Source organism: Triturus cristatus, chromosome 8 (assembly GCF_964204655.1).
Source record: "Triturus cristatus chromosome 8, aTriCri1.1, whole genome shotgun sequence".
NCBI lineage: Eukaryota > Metazoa > Chordata > Amphibia > Caudata > Salamandridae > Triturus > Triturus cristatus.
The window spans coordinates 437966009-437985762 of record NC_140591.1 but is presented as its reverse complement, the minus strand read 5'-3'; the positions used below and the strand labels follow the sequence as shown (position 1 = coordinate 437985762).

General features: G+C 44.6%; 1 protein-coding gene across 2 annotated transcripts in view; it reads right to left on the bottom strand.

The window, feature by feature from the left end:
* LRRC63 (leucine rich repeat containing 63) overlaps window positions 1-19754 on the bottom strand; it is a 242022-nt gene that overhangs the window by 94079 nt on the left and 128189 nt on the right. For both annotated transcript variants that reach the window (XM_085621841.1, XM_085621840.1), the window contains one exon: window positions 18989-19078. In XM_085621841.1, the coding sequence (XP_085477967.1) occupies window positions 18989-19078 (90 nt within the window). The remainder of the gene's footprint in view (window positions 1-18988; window positions 19079-19754) is intronic.

Below are 19754 nucleotides of genomic sequence, written 5' to 3'. Positions count from 1 at the left end.
CTCCCCATATGTACATAAACTCATTGGAAGTACTTCCAGTGAGTTTACTTACTGGAGGGCAAGGCGAGGTGGAGCCTGATGCCTCGCTACTGAACCCACGCTAAGCTCCACCCCCTCCTTTCAGACGGCACGCACGTTGAGGCAGTGAGAACAGCTTCTGGGTGACAACACCGGTCCTGGATGAAGTGCTGTGACGCTGTTGGATGCGGTAACCGGGAGGAAAGCAAATCTCTAACATCTGGAAGAGAAAAAAACAACAATGGACGAAGCCGGAGTTGGCCCAAGATGAGTGAAGAGAGTCACCTGGTCCCGTGCTGAGTTAAGGAGGTCTTTTCTGGTCAAGGAGCCATCCTGTCTGACCTGTCCTGCGCAGCTGGGTTCCCTCGATAGGAGTTCCCTTGAGTACATAGTCTGTGGATGAGAAGTTGCACCGGCTGGTAGGTCAGCGGCGAGGGTGAAGGAGTTCCTTTGTTGTAAGGGGCAAAGTAGTTCAGTGCACGGATAATACAGGGGAGAGGTCACCCACGTATTGGATAAACAAGGTGTGTTCACTCCCAGACCTAAATGGTGAAGCATGCGGCAAATGGTTCTGAGGGGAACAGGAGCAGGAGTGGAAGCCGCAGCTTTGAGCCCTTCATCTCTATCTCAGAGGGCTTAGAGGAAAGTAGCACAATCACGCATTCTCACAATAAGAAGAGAAAAAATCTTGCAAAAGAATAGTGGTGCTGCAAATACTTCAATGGATCAGATATCTCCAGGCCTTTCTCTCCAGGCATTGGAATTCTCAGGGTCTCCTCCGGAGCTTGTCACTGGAGCTACGGGCTCTGGGGTAAAACCTTCCATGATACTAGACTCTGACGGTATTCTAAACCAACTCGCAGAATATCACTGGCACTGGAAGTGAGCTAACGGATTCATCAAATGAGGAGAGGAAGGAGGGGAAAGTGGTAGATAAATCCCATAAGGACTACCCTCTTTTGGTAAAAAATCATAAAATAACACCAGAAGACTCTAATTATCAATATAAAAGCAAGGCAGGTGTAACATCGTCCAGGGACTCTGCGGTATCAGACCCTGATCCAAGGGAGGAGATGGAAACAAGGAAATGTCTGGCTATACCCACCCCACCCCCCATGATCCAGTTGTTTTAGGTTCTTTGGGACTCTTGCAAAATCAAGTGTCCCAGGATCTCCCAATGGAGGTCCAGGGTAAGACTGCAGGACTCCAAAGTCATCAGCAGCTTATTGAGATTTGGACTGGGCAATCTAGGGCGAGGGATAGTCAAGCCTCGATGCACCAAATGCAACAGTTCTTTGAGACTATGCTACTGGAGATACGAGAATGTAAAACCTCCCAGGCGCAGCAACTTGCCTTAGTTTACCAAAGGCTAGTTAAAATTGAAGGTATGATACAACAAAACCCAGAGCGAATGAAAGAACTGGAGCAACGAGTGCCAGATATTGAGGACCTTGTGATAACGATATTGCTTCTCTTAAGAAAAAGCTGCAGGCCTAACTGTTAAAAATGGACGAAATGGAGAATTATGTGAGACGATCAAATCTGCGCTTTACAGGGATTCCAGTGGATAGTGAACATTTAAATGGCCAGCCTAATCCCTTGGTGTATATGGAATCGTTGATTAAAGAGCATATACTTGAGAGTGCGCCGGAGGACCTTACTATAAGGAGGGTGCATATGGTTCCTGCACAGAGATTATCAGGGTTTAAGTACCCAAGGACAATGATTGTGAACTTCTCAGACTTTGGTGTAAGAGAGGCCATTCTAAGTAAGGCGATCCAAACAAGGATATTGTGCTATCTGATGGGTCCAGGGTGAGAGTCTTTTCTGATATGTCGGCATTTGCAGCACACCGGTGCAGAGAGTTTGTGGGGCTGATTGGCCAGTTTAAGAGCGTAGGAGCACATACTTCTATCGTTCAACAGTCCAAATTGAAGATTTTATTTAAAGGCCATTTTCATCTTTGTTCTACCCTTGAGAAAGCTCATGTGATATTACAAAAGGCGACCAAAGCAGCGGAGAGTAGGACCATCTAAGGTGGGTAAGTCCATTGAAGATTGGGAACAGGTATAGGAATCTAGAATTGAGTTCGAATATATATCAAATTTATTCTACTCCTGGAAAATTTATTAGGCTTAATTTCTTTTACTTTTGCACTTTATACATTGTATTCACTTTGCACTATGCACTTTTTTCTCTTCTATATATATTAGCATTTTGTATTTATATACTTGCAAAGGAAAGTACTGTATTAATCCTTATTTAGGATCAGTTTACAGATTAGTATGAATGTATTGTAGGGTTATATAGACTCTGAAGTAAGTTTATGCACTTTGTACATAGCACTTTTATTCTGCTGGCAGGTTATTATGCATATTATGCATACTTTTCTGAGAAGGATATCTTGGCTATAAGGACTCCTTAATGTTCCGTGAATTATTTCTATAACCTAATGTACAGACGCCCATCTTCAGCCAGTAGGGATACAAGAAGCATAATCACTTTTTTTGATATTGCCAGCACTTTATTGGGGGCTTTGTGAGGTTGATTGAAGGGGTTGTGTCAGAAGGAGGTTCTGACCATCTGAGCCACCCGGATCTTATGCTTTTTGAACACCTGATTTTTTAGCTTTTACTGTGGGAGAGCCTCATAAGCTGGCACTCACCCACAGTCAACTCATGATTAAATGAACTGCATGTGGATTTCCCCCGGTGTCCGCCTTGTGAGATAAGGCCACTGCGCTACAGCCTGGGTAAGGGGCACAGAACTGGTTACATGTAGACACATGTGCATACGTGTGTGCACCCGAGTAAGGGCTGTGCGGGGGAGATTCTGGTTGTGCGCAGCCCAGGAGCTGGTACAGATGGAATGGTGTGGCAGGGATTATGCAGAGTTGGGTGGTGACACTCAGCTCATAACCAGAGCCCGGCCGGGTGTGACTTTGCCAGGCTTGCTTAATTACCTTCCTCCCCAAGCTGTAGCATCAGTGGCCTAGCCCTTCACTGCAAGCATTCTCAAGGGCGAAATTCTTCTCTCCAGGAGGAAGAGATGGGGTGAAGCTGCAGATTATCAATCAGCAGCTGTCACCCAGTGCCAGGCCCCAGGTCTGCTCCAAGCACGGGCCATGAAGTCAGCAAGGGATGAAGGGGGCTTTAGAGAGACCATGTGGCATGAGACCCCTGGACAACGCCAGAGGCCTGTGCAGGATGGAGGGAGTAGGGGCAGAGAGATGATGTGTAGCTGCAGGATAAGGCAGAAGTGCCTTCCTGCCAGCCCCTCCAATTTCTCTTAAAAGGTCTTGCACAGGAAGAGGAGCTCTCTCTGGGGTCTGGTATTGCTGAGGAAGACTGGTGCTGGAACCTAGCGCCATAGGCAGTTGGAAGGAGGAGCCCCCTGACTGTCCCAGGAATCTGGACTGCGCCTTTGAGGGGGTCCAGGGCCAGTAAGAGAAAGCCTGGGACTCTGAGCAAGGAGAAGAGAGGCTCAGAAGGCGAAAAGCTGGCACAGGAAGCCAGTGAAGATAGCTCCTTGCCGAAGCACCCTCTTGGAGGCCAGGAGGGTGGTGAAAAGTGCTCCAGATAGCTAGAGCTGGCCACCATGAGTGAGAGGAGGCCAAGAGTGTCACAATCGGCCACATGGGGGCTGAAATATGTCCCCCAGAAGGTAGGCGACCTTTGACCTTTTCTGTGACCGACGACGAAGCATGTGGGAATACGCCACCGGTCTTTGATGTGCCCCCCAGGGTGGGTCAGGTCCCAGAGGCTGCCCCCAGAAGAAGGGGGTGTCTTGGAGAGCCAGCGTGCCCCCCTTGAAGGTGCCTACAGAGCCCAGGCTCTCCATCCTGGACCCCCGAGAAGTAAAGTAGGCCCCTCCAGGATCCCAGGAGCCTACCCTGGGTTCCCAATGAAAACTGAAGGCAGGAAGCGCCATCGCGCCCCCATCCCCGATCCCCAACTCCGAGCCCCGCAGAAGCAGAAGTCAGAGAGCGCCATCACGCTCTCTGTGATGGCGCGTGGGGCCCAGGACCCTTCCTCAGGCCCCGGTGTTAGCAGAAGGGAGGGGGAGTGCCGCCACACTCCGCCGCAGCAAGAAAAAGGAGGGGGGAGTGCCGTCGTACTCCACCGAGACCCCGCCCGACCGGCTGCATCATCCGTGTCTTGCTGCAGGAGCGTGCAGACCAGAATGAAGAGCTGGCTTCCGCGACAGTACGTGAGGGTGCTGGCCAGCCGGAAAGCCGGCGAGAGCAGCCAGGGGTGGGCTCCCCCTTATCTGAATGTGGAGGGCCCAGGTAGGACCAAGCCCCCAAAGAAATGGGAATGTGGGGTGGGCCACCATGGAAAGCAGCGCAGCTTTCCCCAAAGCAGCAGGAGAGCGCCTGCTACAATATGCACGCTCTGGAGGAAAAGCGCCCCATAATGCCTTGCACGGCATGATCATGCTGCTAATAGAAACCTGCTCGCTTTCAGCGCGTAGTGACCCCAGGAAGATGGGGTCACCACCATTTGTTGGCAAAGGTGCAGGGGGAGCTGCAGGAGCAACACAGACTCCCCCAACCCAAAAGTGGAAATTTCCCATCCTAATTTACTGGAGACTTGAAGGAAATAACCCCTTAAGGGTTCAGCTATGTTTTGAAGCTAGCTTAATGCTGGAACTTTAGTTCTACAGCTTGGTGCTGATGGCCAAGACTGCACAGATGTGTGAAAGGCTGAACAGGGATTGTCTTAATCAAGTCATCCCCTAGAGGTGTAAAGGGGTAATTGCACAGGTGGTGCATTTACATGGCATTCCTAATGGGTACTGGAATTCAAATGTAATATGTGAAATGATAAGTAATGAGGGTATCATGATGTCCACTACTTGCCATGTCAAGTCATTTTCATGTGACCTTTTTCTGCAAAATGTTCCATCCTGGTTTTTACCTTTTGGGTAGTTTGCCCAATGTAAACCAAATTGCAGGGGCAACGGATACAATACACCACTTTGTTAGAATTACAATTTGAAAAGACATTGAGAGTCCTGTGAATGTTGTCATAATCAAAGGTTTTTGTGTTTGAAGTCTGATTACATGTTGAACAGGAGCCACATTTGTAATGGCATTACACTGGAGGCAGGCCCAGAAGGGTCTTTTCGACTGGGTTTGTGTGCCCTCACTAAATGATTCTTGATGTTGCGTACTCTTTTCAAAGCAAATAGTGGGGCATCTAATGCTAGGTTATTGTAGAGAGGACATTCCAGTGTTTTTTAATGCTTTCAGTCAGTTTATTTGTGATCATCGTTATACACCATAGCAAACCCAAACTCTAAAAAAACTCCACTATTTCTATTGGCATACGTTATAACAACAGTAAAAAAAATTAGACCTGATAAAAATTGGAAAACACATTTCAACAATAAACATTAATTTACATCAATAAAAATCAAATTCTTATAAAAATCATAATTGACAGTTAAACTATCCCTTTGATCATTCAATACTCTTACGATCACTTTGTCACTTTAGGCACACTTTAAGATGCACACACTTTCTTGCTTAGCTGTCAATAGAAGAAACTGATCAAATTGTATAAAACATGTAGCTATCAAAATACTGGCTGACTGTTCCAGGTATTCAATTTCTACTACCGCTCTTCAGTTCTTCCAGTACACAACAATACTGCAAGATATATAAGTCAACTCAGAAGTAAATACTGCATGGTAATTCCTATGACAGAAGTGTGAAAGCGTCATTAGAAAACGTAATGGTATAGTATTTGATGATTGGAATCAACCGTTACTAAGGATTATAGCTGTCTTGTGGCAAAAGCGGAAAAAAGTGTGGAGTTTATTCAGTATACCCCACGTTAGTCTCCAAGCCCCCCACTGAATTTTGTCTGATGTCATGTGGCCACTTAGGCTCTAGTTGCAAGAATTCAATTTGAGGTAGAGTATGACGTACCTCATGTTGCATCAGGTCTAGACAGGACTCAAACCCGGTATCACATTAATAAACAAGGGATTATCACAGAGAAAGCCAAATTCTAATTCCATAAGAGCACTTGTAATTTATGCTAACCATCACTTGGTGGTTGCTGCATTGTATGATGCTACTTCTTAAATCCACCGGTGGATTCCTATGTAGGACAATCAATTATAGTATAGGACACTGTGCAATAATGTCAGCTACAGGCTCGATGCCAAGCTCCCGGGGGGAAGGGAGAGGGGATACTAGGTCCCAGCCACAAGAATGACCCAAAAAAACTGATTTCGAGCTCACCTAAGTATCTGAGAGGCTGGCTTCTGAATCAACCCAAACCTGCAGGCGATTTAATAGGACTCTGACGAATATCTTGCCAGCTTGATCAAACAAAGATACAGGCCTATAGTTGGCTGGGTTCATCCAGCTTCCTTTCTTGTGTGAGGGAAGAGTTGAAGCAGACTGCCATGTGCAGAGGATAACAAAATAAGTGCTGGTTCCCAAAAAAGAGTACCAGTGGCCTCGACCGGCAAAATAACGGCTAAAATGAAGTACTGTATATAACAGATTCAAGATGAGACTTGAGAGCAGGTACATATTGAGAACCTAGGGGCTCATTACGATGGCGTAATGATCGCCACCGCCGAACCGGCAGTAGCGACCGTTACGCCATCGTAACGTGAATTACCCCCCGCCATATTACGATGGCGGTGGGTATAGCGGCGGACGGAAAGCCCGCCCCTCGCTTTTCCGCAGGCAGGCAATCGTTACGATTGCCTGCCGGGCGGAGCAGGGGCTCCAATATGGTGGCGGTGCCTAGCAGGCACCGCCAGCCATATTAAGATGTGGATACTCCACCAGCCTTTCCATGGCGACGATGTCGCCATGGAAAGGCTGGTGGAGATTGGCCTTGGGGGCATGTTGTGGGCCCCTTGGGGTAGGGGGGTGCACTTGGGGAGGTACCTATGGTACCCCCTTACATGTCACTGCACCAAGTGGCAGGCACCGTGTGGTGCCTGCCATGTGGTGTAGCGACATGCCAGGAATACATTTTGACAGCGCGGCGGGTGCTGCTGTAAGCAGCACCCGCCGCTCTGTTAAAATGTAGAATGCGACCGCCATGGTGGCGGTCGCATCCTAATTCGCGGTGCGGGAACGCCGCATGTCTGGCGGACAGTCCCAACACCGCGGAGATGGCGGGCGGACCCAGGTCCGCCCGCTCTCCTAATAGGCCCCCTAGTGGTTTCGCTTACAGGTAACTGGGGATTATTAAACAACAAACATATTTTCGATAAGAAAGGCAATTATGGATTGCCAATACCCATTGCTTCCCACCAATCTGAGCCACACTTTACACAAGCATTTGCAATAGGTCTCGCATTTGCGAGAGTTTAAGCCATTGGCATTGTAAATGACAATGCCTTTTATTTATATGCTTTGATAATTAACAGATAAATAAAAGGCATTGTCATGTACAATGCCAATAGCTTAAACTCTTGTAAATGCGCTACTTATGCAAAGAATCGGTCGCCATTGTCCCGGGCTGCTTAGAAAGTGAAAGGGCACATGGCGCGCTGAATGTTGCAGGAAAGCATGTTGTCCCTGCAGTAGGAGAAACTACTTAAAGAAAAAGTGCTTACAGAATAAACTAGATGCAAAGGGAGATTACGTGAGGGCAATAAAAAAAGCACCTACTCTTTGTAATGAATGATGTTGGAATGGCAGATACCCGGCTTTAAAACTAACAGCCTTGTTGTAACCTGGTTCCAGAAATATTTATAACACAAACCATTGTGTACATCAAGAGGGCGGCGGGGGAGATTAAAGAGATAAGCATAGATTAAAGCAAAAAAAAGCCCAGAGATAAAAGCAAAAAAAGAGCCCAGTCGAACATCAGCTCAGTTCATTGGGACAAAATGGAATGTTCACTATTATGCATTCACCTCAACTCCCAATAAATAACATGAAGGTTCCTTAAGTCTTGTGGGTGCCTGACATGTCTGCTTTTATTTTCTACCTGACCTCCTAGTATTGTTAATATAGCATCTGCTCTCATCGTCTTGTATCTTCGCAGCACTGCTGCTGTCACTGTGCTTGTTTTATCTTCTAGGGAGGGTGCGAGGCTGAGTTGTCCTCCATTCCCACATTCAATCGTGTGTTTATCAGGATGCCCGAGATAGCTACAGCAGTTACCTTAACACACGAGCTGCCTTCCTTCAAGGTGACAGTCCTTTCTTGCCGTGCAGACGCTCTCTGTGTACATTTCTGCAGCACCTTTCAGCCTCGCCATTTTCCTGATGAAGTGGGGAAGCAGGGAAAGGAACCAGGATGTTTTTGCTACCACTACCTTAGGATCCGACGAACGTGTACCACGGAAGGAGACAGATCTGGGCGCCAAAATGGAGCCTTGGCTTCAAAAAGCAATGAACGGACAGGCATAGACATGTGAGCCTATCTCGCAAGGGTGCAGAGTAAGAATATCGATGTAAAAATATCGACTTGCACAAATATCGAGGTAAAAATATTGTGGGTCAGAAATATCGTCAGACAAAATATCGTGGTGAAGAATATCAATTTTAGGTAAGTAGTATCAATGTAAAAAATATAAAAGTTTTTAATATCCTTTGTAAAAATATAGTTAAAAATATCGATTTTTTTTATTCATGTTATGTATTTTAGGATATATTTTATATGTGTGTGATGTTTGGTTTTTTGTGTAAGAATTGTTAGTATTTTTATTATATGTGTTAAAATATTAGTAGTTATTAATTTTTTTTATTGAATTTTGCGTTTTTAGTTCCGTAGCGGGTTGTGGGTTTATAGGGGAATAGGGTGGGAAGTAATTCAATTATATAAAATGTATTGATTATTTATAGCAGTTATTAAAAAAATGTATTGGAAATTTGTGTTTTTAGTTCCGTAGCGGGTTGTGGGTTTATGGGGAAAAGGGTGGGAAGTAAATTAATTATATGAAATGTATTGAATAATTTGTATTTATTAATATTTAATTGCGATGTTATAGTGTTAAATGTGAAAATGTATTTATTAATAATTATTTAATAATTAGTTGTGAATTAATTTGAATTAATTAATTAGTAATTAATTATGGTAATTGTGTAATTAATTTTAAGTGTGTGTTGTGGTGTTTATAGGTGTAAATTGTGTGAAGGGTGGGAAGTAATTTATTTTTTGTTGATGAATTATTAAATATTTGTTAATTAATTTAAGTTAATCGATTAGTAATTAATTATGGTACTATTATTGTGTTAAAGAATGAGTACTCAGAATGTTTGTTTTTTTATTATTCATATATTTTAAATTCATTATTAATGTTAATTACATTAATAATTTTAAATAAAAACGTTGATGTATTTTTTTACTGGTGTGGTGTTATAGGGTAGAAAATAAAATAAATACATTTAAGTTTTAAATGTTTGTTTGTGAATATTAGCTCCTTTTAAATAAATATTGTTTATAAATGTATTTTTTTTCAAATAATATTTGTACCTTTCTGTTATATGTAATTCAATAATTATAATATGTGTTCTTTTTATATGTTTAATATATTTAATTGTATATTTTTTAAATATTGTTTATTTATTTTTAAGATTATTTAAAAAAAAATAATAGTTTAAATGTTAATGGTAATTTCTCTTTTTCTCTGCTATCCAATAGTTTCCATACTATTGCACTCATTGAAGTGGGAATAGTCATTTTTACCTATTTGCTCTCCAATACTTTCCCTACTGTTGCACTCACTGGAGTGGGAATAGTAATGGTTACCCTTCCACTATCCAGCATTTTCCCTACAGTTGCATTCACTGGAGTCGGAATAGTAATTTTAACCCCTTTGCTGTCTAATATTTTTCTTACTGCTGCACTCATTGGAGTGGGAATAGTAACTTTTACCCCACCGCCATCCAATACTTTCCCTACTGTTGCACTAATTGCAGTTGGAATAGTAAATTTAATTATCTCGCTATCCAACATTTTCCCTACTGTTGTATTTAATGTATTGCGAAATGTACGTTTTAATTTTGTTTTAATAGTTTAATGTATATATTTTATTTTTATATAATTTAAAAGTTTAAAAATGTAATATAGATAACAGTTAATAAATTATTTTAAAGTAAATATATGTATATGTATAAATTATTATGTTTCCATGTTTATATATTTTTTAAATTAAGTAAAAAAATTATATTTATTTAAAATGTATATTAAATGTAAATCATTTTGTTAAAGATATTATATATTTAATATATATTATTTTATTTATAATTTTAAATCAATATTTTTTACATCTATATTTTTCTTCGATATTTTTACCATCAATGTTTTTACCATCGATATTCTATCAGTGAACCCTCGCAAGAACACATAATGATGTTAAAGGTAAGAAACCGGAGACCTTGCAGAGTGTGGCTATTAAGGCGGCCATCTTTAAGTAGGCAAATCACTGTTAATGACAACCAATTTATTAAGATGCAATATTTAAAATATGTGTTATTTAAAATAAATTAGTGTTTATAATTATAGTAAAACCACCAAAGCAACCCGCCAGTGATTCGTACATTCAAAACACTCAGGGGTGGATTCCGATCCTGGAGAAATATTCCCCGTACGAATCGTATCCGGATTTATTTACGTACGAATCGTACAAGTCCCGTACAAACTGGCAAGTACGATTCGTATGTAAAAAACACCATACAAATCGCATTGGGAATATACCCCGACACGTCCTCGGGTCGGAAAAAGTGTCCGACACATCCCCGGACGTTTTTACGTACGACTCGGTAAACCGACGTCTGAACGCGCAAGTACGATCCGTCCCGTCCGTCCGAATCCGCAACCGTATGGTAAAAACACTGTACGGAGCGAACCTCCACAGCAACCCTGGAGACGTCCAAACATGTGCCCGCATGCGCGCCGAACACCCCCCCCCATGTCCGTGCCGTACCCCCATCCCCCCGGCATGTCCGCGCCGTCCCCCCAGCCCCCCGTATGTCCGCGACGTCCCCCCAGCCCCCCCGTATGTCCGCGACATCCCCCCAGCCCCCCGTATGTCCGCGACGTCCCCCCAGCCCCCCGTATGTCCTGACGTCCCCCCAGCCCCCCGTATGTACGGTGCGGACCCCCACCCCACCCCCGTATGTACGGTGCGGACCCCCACCCCCGTATGTACGGTGCGGACCCCCACCCCCGTATGTACGGTGCAGACCCCCACCCCACCCCCCGTATGTATGGTGCGGACCCCCACCCCACCCCCATATGTACGGTGCAGACCCCCACCCCACCCCCATATGTACGGTGCGGACCCCCACCCCACCCCCGTATGTACGGTGCGGACCCCGCTGGGGGTCCGCACCATACATACGGGTGTGGGGTGGGGGTCCGCACCGTACATACGGGCGGGGCTGGGGGTACGGCGCGGACATACGGGGGCTGGGGGTACGGCGCAGACATACGGGGGGCTGGGGGTATGGCGTGGACATACGGGGGGCTGGGGGGGTGTCTGGCACGTACCGGACCCCCTTTTCCTCACGCTTCGCGGCGTACCTAGCTTTACCGGCACTTTTTGTGTGCCGTAAAAATATAGCCGTCAGGAGTGCTGTTGGTACGAATCGTACTTGCTGGTACGTAAAAAGCTGCCTAACTCCGTCCACATGTCGCGTACGCGCCGTCCCGGATCACATTTGTATGTGTTTTTGTGTCAGTCGGTGTTTTGTACGATTCGTACGGAAATGGTGTTTCCGTACGAATCGTACTTGCATGTTTGTATGGTGTTTTTACCGGGTACGAGTCAGACGGAGAAAACGCTCCGACCGACGGTTCGTACCCGGTTTCTCCAGGATCGGAATCGACCCCTCAATAGTGTTCTGCATTAACTAGCGAGATAGTGCCCAAACAAGGTACAAGCTGTTCATATTATTGTTGTAGTACACACATGTGCATGCAGACTGAAGCTATGGTGTGCGCAATGCAGTGTTACGTGCTGCACTTACCTCCGGTGATGAGTAAGTAGGTAGGACACGACCACTAGCGTGGTAACACTAACCAATTAAATAACCAAGCACCTGAATGACAAACAAGGAGCTACGGGTGGGTGGCGCTGTGGTAGGGACGACACAGACGTGCATCGAGCACTGACACAAGCATAAAGCAATTCAATTAACAAAGAAAAGAGTTCCCAAAATAAGCTGTGTGAGCGTAACAAAACTGTACTTGGTCGTTGGTGTCTTGAAAAAAACCAGAAGTGACGTTGGCTACCTGAACCAATTACGAGGCAGCATAGAAGACCAACACTGCGCTGAACAAATGGCGAGCAGCAGGCGGGAGCTACCTCCTTCATTGACTACAACAGGTCTTGCAGACAGTGCATGCGCGCTGCCTAGGCTCGACCTAAAAAACTAAAAAGGGGCAGTACACTTAGATTTTGCAAGATACGTTGGTTCTCACAGGTACCGTGTTACACAGGAACCCTTAAGCCAATTTTCTTTTTGACGAACTGAAAAAAAGCTGAACGAAAGTGCACTAGATGTAGCAGGCTCGTAGCACTTGGCTTTATTCTGTGCTATTTGTACATTTGAAGGTTAATGCACACTTGGACATTATGTACATGTCTCTTAGGTGACTGTAGTAATTGGAAAGTCATTAGAAAGCGTAAGCGCCCAAAGTGTGCTTTGCAATTGCTTAAGATTTTAAAATGTTCACCAATGAGAAGTGGCAACAAATCCACTAATGTATTGCTGTGACCGACTGATGAAGGTGGTTAAATTCCCAACCAGACGCCATACTCTTGGCTTTCACACGTTTGTAGACATCAACATTAATATGATTATTTGACTAACAGCATTGAAACAATGACTTGTGTCATCACTTTTTTTTGTTAGATATAAAGGCTTGCTATTGAAGTGTTTTCATACAAATGATTAGTTAGTATAAACAAAAAAACCTTTATGTTGAGAAAATGATCGGAATCACAGTATTGTCGCCATTTTGAATCAATGATCTCTATTAATTACGTGCATTTTTCTTCTGAATATTGGACATAGCTAAACATCTGAGCTCCTACCTCCCACTTGTAGAGACCAGTTTGTAATGAAAATAACCATTATTACTGTATACCAGTCCCGATGAAATGCTGAATCACTTATTTGGCTAAAAGAAACACTATATTAACACCATGTGGAAACAATTTACATTTAAAGTGACACAAATTGGATCTGAGTGTAGGTATATCATAACTCTTGAAATTCAATGAAAACACCTTATTTAAGGCTCAATTAAGGTTGTCAGGGCAGTCCGATGACGTACTTACAGTAACATAGGGTCTTTGATGAAAAACCTCAAATCACTCAAACTTCACAATTTGAGGTCTGAACACAACCCCGGCACCCGCATATTAAACATAGATAACAATCAATTACATTACATGTGATATCATTGATGACATAACTGATGCTGATACAACTCGCCCTCTATCTGTCTGCATTTCAGCACACAAACACAGTTAAATGAGATGGAATGACAAGTTCATAGACAAAACACCAGCATATGATACAAAATCAAGAAACATACAGTGCCATGTATAGAAAATATCATTGATTATCCAGTAGTGACAAATGATAACATGTCTCAAGTCTGTCAAGTAACATACACTTCTTGGGCTCAACCATACGTCCTATTAACTTACAGATACACTTTTACTGGCAAGACAGCTATTGCTTACTTGCCTGTTCCCTTCATCTCTAATTCGATTCCCTTAATCACTGAATCCTCTAAACTCTGACACATTCACCTACACACTTGCTCGCTCTCTTATTCACACTTCATGTGGAGAGGTACGTTAAGGTTGCATTGATACCTTAATGAAGGGGATTTCTAAGTGCTTTCAAATTTTGTGTCATGCATCCGACATTACTGCAATTACGTCACCCAACTTCTACCCTCTACATCCTTAGCTAAGACTCCTTTTCAGTGCACATAAATACATAGATTATATCAAGCATAGTCATTTATGGATTTCTGCTTTTCACACTAGAGCCCTGGGGCTCCACTGCTAAAGCTGGTGGCTTTGAATTCAGAATGACTGTGGTCGTCATTCTGCAACTTACAGTTCTCAATATAACTCCCTGGGGTGACCAGTTGCACCCTTAACCTTAGAACAGGATTTTGTGCTGTGCTGCTGGCTGTCAACCAGTCAAGTGAGACTCCCTAACCTGTACCATCGGAAAGCCATGAGCATCAGAGTCTGAGATGGGGAGGGTGGGTGGGCAGGGGGGAGGAATGGCATGCGCAGGGGGGGTGCATTTAAAGATTTAAAAAATAAACTTACCTTGCCGCCAGGTCCCGCATCTCTGCTCCTGCTCTCATTGCCAAACTCGAGGAACAGGAAGCACAGCCAGGCCCCACTGACCAATCACAATGCTGCAATGCAGCGTTGTGATTGGTCTGAGTGTTCTGGTTCGATGTTCAGCCAGGGAATAGGTATTTTCTCCACGCAGGCTGTAATGCAGCCTGCATGGACAACAGGGAAAGTGTACATGACTGTTTTGGGCGGCCCAAGATGGCCGGCCAAACAGTCAGGTGCACTTGAAAGTGGGCAAACCACCCCTTACCTGCCCTGCTCAGACAGCAGAGCAGAACCGCCATGCCGCCCGCCCTCCCGCCCGTCCGCCTGAAAGTAACAGAATAACATGTTAGGTCATATGTCTACAGGCATAGGTGCTAGGACCTTCTGGTTTTCAGTGTTTATAACTGATCTCCTTCCAAAACGTCATAAAGAGCTGGACATTTAAAAAAAATAAAGCTCTGACTTTACATTGACTTTATTGTGTATCATTACTACAGCATCATCACTATGGGGCTGATTTAGAGTATGGCAGAGTGGGAACTCAGTCTGGAGGGAGCAGTCTCCCCATGTAGAGCAGCGAAGAGAGCACAGGCTGTCTGTAGATGCAGCTTGCTCACCTAAAGATGCTTGGGTGCCTGGAGGGACTACGTTCTACACACAATCTGCACACTGAGGCCGTACCAAGAGCAATAGGAGCTTCCTTACCTAATGGGCTTGCGCCTCTTAAGGGATTGGGTTCTATGTACAGTTTGTGCATTGAGAGGTGACTGTGCGTAGTAGGTGCTTGCCCACCTAATGCAACTTCGGTTTCTGGAAGGAGTAAACTCTATGCACAGTCTGAGCACTGAGTGTAACTGTGCATAGTAGGGGCTTGCCCACCTAATAGCGCATGCATGTTTGGAGGGAGTGGGCTCACTGAGTTCATACTGTGTGTTGTAGGGGCTTGTCTTACTAATGGATATTTGGTCTCTGGAGGTAGTAGGTTCTACACACATTCTGAACACTCAGCGCCAATTGTGCATAGTAGGGGCTTGCTCACCTAAAAGCACTTGTATGTCTGAAAGGAGTGGGCTCTATGTATAGTCTGTGCATGACAGCAGACTGTGCTAAGTAGGGATTTGCCCACCTAATGGGGTTTAGGTCTCTGGAGGGAGTGGGCTCTATGCACAGTCTGAACACTCAGCCCTGACTATGCGTAGCAGGGGCTTGCCCACCTAATAGAGCTTGCATACTTGGAGGGAGTGGGATCTATTCATAGATCGCCCACTGAGAGCAGATCGGCATAGTAGAGGCTTGCCAACCTAATTCGGCTAAGGTACCTGGAGGGTGTGTGCTCTACACACATTTTGGACACAGAGCGCAGACTTGAGTAGTAGGGGCTTGACCATTTAAGGAGGCTGCATACTGTTTTATGAGCCCACTATCTGCAAAGAGCTTTGCACAGCTCGAAGGCTGTGCTTTACATTGTTCTTCAGTCTCTCAGATTCCACTGGACTAAATGGGGCTCCCATGGTACCACAACTACATTTATTTATTTATTTTACATTTCGGCCCCAGGCAGGCAGAGTATCCCTACCCTGCCCTCTTATGTCCTTTTTTTCTCATGACTCAGAGTCCTTGAGTTCTGTTATGGCAGTCACAACATTTTTCTTCATGTTGCAGCCAGCTAATCACATCAGTTGGTCCCACAGGACTTCCTCCACAGTCTTGTGGTACAAGTCAATCGGAACATTTTATTTTCCCTTGGAGTTCATGGCAACAGATATCTACACATGTTGAACCATAATTTCTCTAAACAGATTTACACCAAATCTAAAAAAACATGCTTTCTGGGTAAACATTTGATGTAATTCTGTTCAGGAGTTTTATAATGTATTGTTGTCTAATTTACCTATGGAAATTGCATCTGGAAAAAGAGTTTAGTAAACCCACCCCTGACACACAGACACACACTTTTTTTTGGCCTCTGTTTGACAAGTTACCCCAAAACTTTCCAGGAAGCAGCTGAGTTGGATGAACTTTTTTTGGAAAGTTATTAAAGGGGATAGGGGCCGCAGGGCCCCCCTCCCCCGAGCCTTGTTAGCCAACCCCTTATTGCCGGTTCTTTAATCAAAGGGGAGGGAGGCAGCGTGATCCCCCTCCCATTAATAAAACAAAGCACCTGGACGCCATTTTGTTTTGTTTTTCCAATCCCATGGGAGTCCAGCGGGATAGTGGCAGAAACTGCAGATTTTTTTTTATTCTGGCTTAGGGGGGAAGAACATCACTACCCTGACCCCGTATGTTTTTGTTTTTTTTCAACTTCACAACAGGGGAATAAGGGGGTCATTAGGATGGCGGGCGGACTGGAGTCCGCCTGCCATCGTGGTGAGGATCGGGACTGCCCACCGTGCATGCGGCAGTCCCGCACTGCAAATTACGATGCGACCGCCATCATGGTGGTCGCATCTTGCCATTTAACATTGCGGCGGGTGCTGCTGACTGCAGCTGACTGCAGCACCCGCCGCGATGCTAAAAAAGCAGGTTGTGCATTTCACTGCACTACGTGGCAGGCACCACACGGTGCCTGCCACTTAGTGCTGTGAAATGTAGGGGGGGTACCATGGGTACACCCCAGTGCACCCACACCTCCCCCAACAAAAGGTGGGCCTGCAACGGGCCCCCGAAACCAATCCCAGCCAGCCTGTGAATGGCGGTTCCACCGCCATACACCGGCTGGCGGGGATGCAGCATTGTGATTTGGCGGACGGTGCCTGCTAGACACCACCACCATTTTACCTTTGGTTACCGCTCTGCCAGGCAATCGGATCGATTGCCTGTGGCGGGCGGTCTTTGCGACCGCCATGGTCGGTGTTGGATTCCCCCCGGCCATCCTAATTTGGCGGGGACGAAAATCGCGGTCCGATGGTGGATGGCCAGCCACCGCACGGGTGGCGGTGGCGGGCCTTCCACCATCATAATGACCCCCTAAGTTCCTAAATCCTGTACTGGCTGCCAGCAACATTTTACCCTGTTGCTGACAGCCAATCAGAGCAGTTGCTCCCGTGGGAGTTTGACTCCAACAGGAACAAATTCTACCAAGAGTAATAAAACTCCATGGGCTAATCAGAATGCTCTATTTTTTTTAATTGAGTTTGAGGGACTTTCACAAGAGTCTTACGAACCCAACCATCCAGGTATCTATATTTTTTTAAACCTTAATCTCTCAAAAACCACTAAACAGATTCACATCAAATCACAAAAAGCACAATTTGCATACCAAGATTCAGCTTCCTTCCAAATTTGGTGTAATTCCATTCAGCTGTTTTTGCTGTAGCCCTGTCTAAAGAAGTCTATGGCAAATGCATGGGAATTTTGCGTTTTGGGACCCCCATTTTTTCTTGGTCCTGCTTGACGGCTCACTCCGAAAATTTTCATGCACAAACAAGTCAAGAAGCAGCACCTTTTTGGAAAGTTTTGTATAGATTTGTCAAACGGTTCCAAAGTTATTACCAACACAAAAACGCTTTTCCTATGAAACTGTCGACCTACCTATAACTACCCAGTTGCAACTGCCACTGGGTAATATATATTACACAGTGGGCAGGGAAAAATATATTTGCTCCCGCCTGGTGGGAGCATTTTTAAATCTACAGTCAGATGGGAGCAAACATGCAAGTCTGCTCCTACCTGGCAGGAGATTTTAAAATGCTCAACACAGCTGGGAGTAGACTACTGTTCTGTTTCAGGAAACAGAACACATATTGCTCCCACTCATAGGGTGCAAGCAGGCGGGAGCACTGCCAGCTCCCACACCATGTGGGGAGCAGGCTTGGGCAGCATATTGTCCCACTTCTACGCCTTAACACATCAAAGAACCCACCAGCCCTCCCAAGTGTCTTACTCAATTTGTGCTAAGGTTTTGGGACAGTCTAGTTACTCCATTTGCACTTGTTTTTTTGGAGTGATACAGTTTGAGAACAACATAACTTTGGGGAATGGCTCCCACCTCAATCCCCAACATAGTGGTTGGTGGGTTCCCCAGGTGGGCTCCAGGACAGCCATATATCATTTAGCAATGCCCTGGGGGATCGGGTCCGCGGGGCCAATATAGGCTCTGGGAGGACAATGTGTGGATCCCCTCCCCTTCTTAATACCATGGGGCCATCAGGGATAACAATAGCTCGGGTCCTCACCATGCACTGCTACTTACCTTGTGTTCTAAACGCATGAGCGATAAAGGCATTTGAGTGGTAAAGGCATTGTGTGGTAATGTTTTTCAGCCATGATTGCAGCATGGTGAGCTGGAAAGATGGTGGGGAGGCCACATTGCTCCTTTAAAGCACCACTTGCATCCTTAAATCACCAACCACAGAAGGCCCACTTTTGTGTCTTAAACCCTTTGCTAGATTTGTATTCAACGTATACATAAATGGAAACAACACAGGTTTACGCTAGGCATACAGCGTGTGTATGATAGTGACATCACATTTGTTTCTGTATAAGATCCGGCAGTATCACAGAAATTAGCGAATATGTGAATTCGTTATATTTTATTATTGAACAGTTTAAAAAAGTGACACTTTGAATGAAAAAAAACATTTTCATCATTTTGATCTATGGTATTAAGTAGTCACTGACTTTAAAATATTGTACAAAAAGTAAATAAAATGTGCATTTACCACCGTGCTGTAAATCTCTTGCAACGTTCAAACTTTGCAAACTTTCTTCTCCGTGTTCTTCTAGAGATAACGCATCTTTCAATTTCTTTTCTGAACAGAAAATTTGAGAAGATAGGATAAATGTCCCATTCTAATTTACACAAAATTAAGCATGATGCTTTGCATTGCAAAATCTACAAAATGGAAAATGGCTTAATTATATTTCATCGCTTTAAGTGCTTGCACGCTCTACTTCATAACTGGTGCACTACGAAGGCAGGCTAATCTTTAAAGAAGTGTAGCACCATCAGATTTTTTTAAAAGAGTCCAACTTCTACGCCTTAACACATCAAAGAACCCACCAGCCCTCCCAAGTGTCTTACTCAATTTATGCTAAGGTTTTGGGACAATCTAGTTACTCCATTTGCACTTGGTTTTTGGAGATGATACAGTTTGAGAACATCATGAGTTTGGGGAATGGCTGAGTGGGTGTGGTGATGGAGGGAGAGTAAGAATGAACAGTCTATAAGTCAAAATGAAAGTAATTATGTACTACGTTTGTCTGATTCTTTCCTTTGAATGTGGATGAGTACACACGATGATAGAGTGTGACCCCATATCCAGGTGTCAATCATAAGTGTTTTAAAGAACTTTTTTGGACATCAGACAGACGACATCACAAACAAATATTCTGAAAATCCTATTTCGGAAAGGTATGCCTATATTGGTGCAATAAATATTTCCAAGAGCAGCGTGTGTCTGAGTACCATCACCCGCCAGATAAATT